The sequence below is a fragment of the Protobothrops mucrosquamatus genome, unplaced genomic scaffold, assembly GCF_001527695.2.
Source record: "Protobothrops mucrosquamatus isolate PMUCROS unplaced genomic scaffold, P.Mucros_1.0 scaffold1807, whole genome shotgun sequence".
Lineage (NCBI taxonomy): Eukaryota > Metazoa > Chordata > Lepidosauria > Squamata > Viperidae > Protobothrops > Protobothrops mucrosquamatus.
In genome coordinates, this window is record NW_015387944.1 from 35,584 (window position 1) to 43,060 (window position 7,477).

General features: G+C 50.1%; 1 protein-coding gene across 1 annotated transcript in view; it reads right to left on the reverse strand.

The window, feature by feature from the left end:
* The window catches only part of LOC107294039 (lamin-A-like), a gene marked incomplete at its 3' end in the record, with an annotated part of 42,107 nt that extends 34,887 nt beyond the window's left edge, over positions 1 to 7,220 (reverse strand). The window contains exons 1-2 of the mRNA XM_015823244.1: positions 7,151 to 7,220; positions 6,338 to 6,544 (exon numbers count right to left, since the gene is read on the reverse strand). Of these exons, the coding sequence (XP_015678730.1) occupies positions 6,338 to 6,544; positions 7,151 to 7,220 (277 nt within the window). The remainder of the gene's footprint in view (positions 1 to 6,337; positions 6,545 to 7,150) is intronic.
* Positions 7,221 to 7,477: the final 257 nt, after the last annotated feature.

Sequence of the window (7,477 nt, forward strand, 5' to 3'; positions counted from 1 at the left end):
CGGGACTGGCCTGAGGGATTTTAAAGGGGTTTTAATTACTTTTAATTGGACATATTTAAATATTTCGTTTTAATTAAATTTTAATTAGGTATAATATGTATATATGTTAGTATTTTATTCAATTGTCAGCCGCCCTGAGTCCGTAAGGAGAAGGGCGGGATATAAATGCAATTAATAAATAAATAAATAAATAAATAAAAAGAAACTTCCTAACAGTTAGAACAATTAACCAGTGGAACGGCTTCCCTCCAGAAGTTGTGGGTGCTCCATCACTAGAGGTTTTAAAGAAGAGATTGGACAACCATGTGTCTGAATGCTATATGCTCTCTTGCTTGAGCATGGGTTGGACTAGATGACCTCCCAGGACTTGTCCAACTCTGTTAAGCCAACAATGGCCAGCATGGCTGGGCCCAGCCCCAACCTCTTTTTCCACTCCTCTGGCCACCAAAGAGAATATCTGCGACCCTGGTGCCCTTCTCAAGAGGGACACAGGGTGAAAGAAACCCCCTTCCCCTGATGAGTCCTGGGGTCTTGGCCCTGGAAAAGATCCAGACATCGGCCTGGTCCTCATAGGGCTGGGGTTTCCATTGCAAGAGTGTAGCCTGTAGCCTCCATCTTGGCTTTTTTGATCCCTCTGCGGACACCCCTGAGTGGCAGATTTTGCCCGTGGGCCAATATGACTGCATTTACCTTTATGTGTCTTTATGGGGAAATGTCAGCTTGGTGAGGTGGTCTACCCATGTAGAAATAATAATAATCAGAATCAGAATAATCAATCGGAATAGAGCTGAAGGAACCTTGGAGGTCTTCTAGTCCAGCCCCCTGTTCAAGCAGGAGTCCCTATATCATTTCAGACAAGTGGCTGTCCAGTCTCTTCTTAAAAACCTGGAGTGATGAAGCAAGGCCAGCTGTTCCACTGGTTAATTGTCCTCACTGTTAGGAAGTTTCTCCTTAATTCCAGGTTGCTTCTCTCCTTGATTAGTTTCCATCCGTTGCTTCTTGTCCGGCCTTCTGGTGCTTTGGAAAATAAATTGACTCCCTCCTCCTTGTGGCAGCCTCTCATATACTAGAAGACTGCTCTCAGTTCCAGTTTCCTCCTGCAACGTTCTCATGTCTGGATGATGCAATAGTGTAAAATTGTAGGGTGTGCAGTGGAACCAAAGGAGGCTTGTTACAACTTGTGCAAGAATTTTGATGGCCTGAAGCCTCATTTAGAAGGGACAAATTCGAGGGAGTCTGGTAATTGGAAGATTTGAGGAGATCAGGAACATTCAAGGAATTGGTTAAAAAAAAGGGTAAAAGCTGGGAGGGGGGGAGGAGAGAGATCCGAGCTGTGGCTAGACTTTCTCCAAAGCCACAGGCCAAATTTCCAGGCTGCTTAACACAAAACAGACTTCAGCAAAGGGAATGAAAGCTTTTAACAAATGCAAGAAGAAATCTTGGGACGGTTATTCTTGGAAAATAAAAAAGTTAAGCCAGAGGAGAAATAAAAAAGGGACGAAAAGGAATAGTACAGTTATAGTAGAAGAACTGTAGAGTCCCCTCCAGAAGTCAAACAGCTGTTTTCCAACTTTCTTCCATTTAAATTGACCTCACCTTGGAAAAACATTTCCCTGCCTCCTGAGTGTGCACCAGACTACTGCAAGTAGTTCAAGGTTGTGAGATGTCGGGAGAGTATGTTGTGCTGTAGGTTCTAGATTGGAGCTTGTAAAGAACAGCTGTTTGTAACACACTCACCAAAATGTGCCCACACTGTCCAATGGCGTGTATGTGACTGTAACCCAGCCTACACTTATGCAATCTGGTTAGAAAGCATTCTGTAAGAGCCTCTGAGATGGACAACAGAAAAGAGTTTTCTTCAGTCGTCTGTGATGACTCTGATAAATGAAAAGCTCTGACTTGCAACATGGGAGGAGCAGAGGGCTGTAATATTCCCCATGCAGCGCACCGGTGCTGCTGCCACAAGTTGAGGCGAGGCAGGTGGGGGGGGGATGGAGCTGCCCCACGCACCCCACACCTGCTTACCTCGGGGCCCCTGCAGCCAGGCCACTCTCCCCTCGGTGACCTCCCCCTGCCCATTCAAGAACCGGCTGCCCACCCGCCTCTTTGCGTTTACTCCTCTCCCGAGCCGGACTGCCATGCCACGGAGGGTGGGCAGAGGGGAGGCTCCGTCGCCTTTCCCGGTCCCCCTCGGTCGTCCTGGAGCCAGGGGGGAGTGGTGGTGAAAAGTCTCCACCGCCACTGCAGATCAGCCACGTCCGCCCCTGGAGGGGCTTCCTTCGGTCCCCGCTGGCCCGGCCCAGCCCCCCCCCCACAGATGACTTGCCCAGCAGCGGCTGCTTCCTCCGCCGCCGCCTGCCGCTTGGGTCCTGCAGTGCTGTGTCGCGCTGCCTGCTGCCCGATCGCTGCTTGTATTTTATGGTTTCAATGGCGGCAGCTCTGGAAGCCGGTGGTAGGCTCTCTGCATCATCCCTGGGCCGCTGGTTTTGGCCGCCGGCCACCTTCGCGGCTCTGCGGGAGAGTTGGCGGCTGGAGTCACCGCAGAGTTGGCGGCTGGTATAACTCTCCCACGGCTGTGTGGGGAGAGCCGTGAAGGTGGCCAGTGGCCCAAACCACCGGCCCAGGGACGATGCGGAGAGCCTACCACCGGTTACTATTAGCACCGTGCTGGTTACTAGTAAGGGAAGAGGCAGGTGGGCAGCCAGGTCATTGGGCGGGGGAAGGTCACCGAGTAGAGACTGGCCTGGCTGTGGGTGCGGGGCGTGTGGGGCAGCTCCATCCCCCCACTTGCCTCACCTCACCTCGCGGCGGCACCGGTGCAACACTCTCCTGCCTCGTTGCGGCAACAAGCAACTAGACAATGGGTTGGCGTGCGCAGGCGGCTTCAAAATCAGACATCCCCCGAAAATAAGCCCTAATGCAGTGGTTCTCAACTTGTGGGTCGGGACCCCATTTGGGGTCGATCGACCATTTCATGGGGGTCGCCAAGCAAGGCTGTCCGCCATTTTTTTTGTCCACCATTTTTCCCCCTTTTCCGGCGGGTGCCTTACCTCCCTTGGGCTGGGCCAGCTGGTGGTCGGCCTGCTCTGTCTCTGCCGCTTGCCAGCTACGCCTCGGCCGGCGCAGGGGGCGGAACCACGCATGCACGGCGCTCCCGGGCAGGGAAAGTCCTCGACTTACGACCGGTTGGGTAGTCCTTGACTTACGACTGGTTTAGTCCTCAACTTACGACTGGTTTAGTCCTCGACTTACGACCAGTTTAGTCCTCGACTTACGACCGGTTGGGGTTGCGGCATTAAAAAGGTTGAGAACCACTGCCCTAATGGGTCTTTTGGTCCAAAAATATATATATAAGACCTGGTCTTATTTTTGGAAAAACACGGTATTTCCATGGGCCCTTTGCACTATATGTCTTGTGCCTAACAAAAGGCACCAGACCAGTATTCAAAGAAATAGCTGCATTCAGCTGGCTATACAGAGGCAGAATCTGGAAACAGCAGCAACTGAAATTGTGGAAGAGAAGAAAGGGCCCCTGGCACCAGGGCATCTGCACTGAAGGTGGGTAGAGAGAGGCTGGTCATCCCTCAACACACACACACACACACACACACACACACACACACACACAGAGGGATGGTGTTCCTGAAAAAATGAAGATGTGATTCTGCGCTTGTTTCGCTGCATGTTTCCCCTCCCCAGTCACATAACTTTCACCACAGTGAATTTTTTTATGTACACAAAGCCTCTGGCCACAATATTTCTGTTTCCTTCACTTTCTCTGCCTTGCAAATGTGTCAGGTTTGGTTTATTGAACTGGTCTCATGCTTCAAATGTGTAAGAATGTTGGACCATGTTTCCCCAACCATCTGTATTTTTCTTTGGAGGTTTGCAAAGAAAGACAGTTTTGGGCTTGCAAAGGTAAAATTCCAAAAAAAAACCTCCCACCCAAATCACTGCAAATACCATTAAAGAATAGAGCAGGAGGGGACCTTGGAGGTCTACTAGTCCAGCCCCCCGCTCAAGCAGGAGGACCTGACAAGTGACTGTCCAGTCTCTTCTTAAAAACCTCCAGTGATGGAGCACCCATGACTTCTGGTGGCAAGCTGTTCCACTGGTTGATTGTCCTCACTGTCAGAAACTTTCTCCTTAATTCCAGGTTGCTTCTCTCTTTGATCAGTTTCCAACCGTTGTTTCTCGTCCTTCCATCTGGTGCTTTGGTGAACAACCTGGCCCCCTCTGCCTTGTGGCAGCCCCTCAGACACTGGAATATTGCTATCATGTCTCCCCTGTTTCTTCTTTTCTTTAGACTAGCCAAACCCAAGTCCCGTAGCCTTTCTTCATATGTTTTAGATCATCTTAGTTGCTCTTCTCTGAACTTTTTCCAAACTCTCAACATCTTTTTTGTGATATGGTGACCAAAATTGGTTGCAGTATTCCAGGTATGGTCTCACTAGGGCTTTATAAATACTTCACATGATCAACTTTATTATTATTATTATTATTATTATTATTATTATTATTATTATTATTATTATTATTATTATTATTATTATTATTATTATTATTATTATTATTATTATCATCATCATTATCATTATCATTATCATTATTATTATTATTATTATTATTATTATTTAGTATCAATCTTTTTTAAAATGGCTATGCTGGAAACAGAAAAGAATATGAAACTTTGATTTTGGTTTTTGATGATTAGATTAGATTGTTGTTATAGAAATCGCTAATATTTGCTATACAGATAAAGGAAAAACTTGAGGCTTTATTTTGTATTTTATTGCACCATTGTTTCTCCCCTTCTTATCTCTCTCCTTCTTCCTCTTTCTGTTTCCCTTTTTATCCCTATCTGTATTTTAAATTATAAATAAACTTCAATAAATTATAAATTAAATTATAATAAACTTCAACAAAACTAAAAAGAAATCCTTTACAAAATGGGAAGATAGACGTTGTTGAGGTGGTGTGTGTGATGCACTTTGCCTTGTGTGAGCCACACAACAGCTCCCAAAGTGTTTGCAGAGGATCAAAAAGGGAAAACGGGGGACTACAAGCCCAGCTCCCTTTTGACCTGCTTCCTAGGGGGGGGGCATAAGAAGAGGTGGGGCTTGGATGGTGAGAGGGTGGCTGCCATCTTGACTTTGTTGACCCCTTCCCTGTGGAGCCCCCCTCCTCCCAGTACACCCCCGCACATTGCTTGCTTAGGGCTTCATTGTTGGCAATTCTCAGAACTGGAATGTGGTAACACAATGGCTGCGAAGTGTGGTTTACCCACAACGTCACCGCAAGAGGCACCTGGAAGCTGAGCATCCCCTGAGCTGAATTCAGGGGGACCCAAAAAGAGCCAATGGGAAGGAGGGGAAAACAAACAGTCACACCCTCTTTGGTACACAAACTGCACCTGAATGCAAACAAAGGCAGGGAAAGGGAAATCCAATATGCCTTGCAGCAATTTTAGGCAAAGCCCTCCAGGGTTCCAGTTTCTGTGGGGCGGGGGGGGCGGGGGGAGGCTGCTGCCAGCCCTGCAGAGGAAGACCTCACCTTTTTGCAAGGGGGGGGCTTTGGGGGGCAAAGAGGTCAAAGCTGTTTGCTGCAATTACTTTCCTCTCTGCAGGTGCCCTGTGGGGATGGCCCTGGGAGGGGGCAGTGATGCTGCCTAGGGAAGGGCTACTAAGGGGCCTAGTCTGGCAGCTGCCCAGTGGGCGGAGCTCCAGGAGGGATCTTCTCTAAGTTCTTGGGCTGTAGAGGATCCGGCGGGAGGCAAGATTCTGACAATGCCCCTTGACCACAAAATAGAAGGAGCTTATCTAGCCACGGTGTGTCCAGCTTGGAAAGGCTGAGATGGCCGAGGGTCGGAGTCTTTCTATGAATCGGGCTGCAGGGACCGTCCATGCTGCTGCCCCACAGCAGACCTTCCTGGGTCTCTTTGCAGGGCTGGGCCTGGCGCCTCCAGGCTTTTGTCCTGGGGACGTTGAACGTCCATGCTTTGGCAGAGAAATCCAAAGAGGTTCAGATGTTCCTGGCTGCCAAGCCACCACGGTCATCCCAGCCCCACTCCAGGGGGGCAGGTGGTCTGGCGATGGAGACCTTGACGCCCCTGTCCTGCCATGCTCAGATCACTTTCTGCTCAAGCTGCTATGACCACCCTCCCTCATCCCTCTGAGGATGGCCTGTCCCAGGACCTGGCGGGTCTCTGGACAGTTTCCCCAGGGCAGGTGGGTTTCCCAGCCATCTTCCCGGCAGGTCTGCGAAGCATCTGGAACTGCTTCTGAGTGGCCTTTTTCCAGCCACCAGACGTGAGTCCAGAGAAACGCAAGCAACTCACCATGGCGAAAGTGGGGAAACTCAACGTCAACCACCCGGAGTGATGGGTGTCCTACATTTCCCACGTAGAAAACTACCTCCGCGCCAACCAGGTCGCCGAAGATGGACTGAAGGTCGCAACCCTCCTCTGCGTGTGCGGCCCCGCCACCTTCGACATTGCGGAAAACCTGGTCACCTCGATGCCACTTGAGTCCGTTACCTACGCAGACTTGAAGAAAAGGCTCCAAGACCATTTTGAGCCAAAATTACCCGTGATAGCATGGAGGCACGCTTTTGAGCAGCGGGAGCAACAACCCGGCGAATCGGCCACAGAATTCATTGCCGCTCTTTGTCAAGCGTCCCGACTCTGCAATTTCACAGATTTGGAGGAGAGACTAAGGGGCCGTCTAGTCTGCGGCCTCCGGAATCGAGAGCTCCAACAAAAACTTTTTGCTAAGGAGACTCTCTCGCTACAGGAGGCCTTGAAGGAGGTCATGGCGGACGAAGCCGCTGGAGGGACTGTTAAAGTGCTGCGGCCCTCCAAAAGCACGTCAAGCACCGAAGCAGTCCACCACGAGGACGCCGAGCAAAGGGAATACACTGACTCAGACTACGAAGTCGACAAGCTACAGAGGCACCAAGAGAAGGGACCGAGACCAGCTGACAAGGCAGTTCCGTTCCTTAGGTGCATGGGTTGCGGAGGCTGCCATCAGCGCGCAGAATGTTGTTTCCGTACAGCAACGTGCTGGGTGTGTGGCAAGTCAGGCCACATTGCTGCTGTCTGTCGAGGTCGCCAGAGGGACCGTCCACAGGAAGACTCAATCAGGAGAGGTACCAGGGCCCCGGGGCAACACCGAGTAGGGTTCTGCGCCAGCCGAAGGAGCGTTCTCCGCACTGGTGCCCATTGCCCCCTTAAGCCGAAGCTTCAACTCCAAGTCAAGCTTCAGGGAGTTCCATATAAGATGGAACTAGACACAGGCTCAGCCATGTCCATTATCTCTATAGGAACATTTAGGCACATATGCGGCCGCAGCAATAGATGGATCAAACTTTGGCCATCTAATTTAATGCTCCAAAACTCCCAAGTGGTGGCCAAGGGCGAAGCCACAGTTCTAGTGAATTTCAAGGGGTTTGCAGGCCCACTTGATGTTGTTATAGTAGA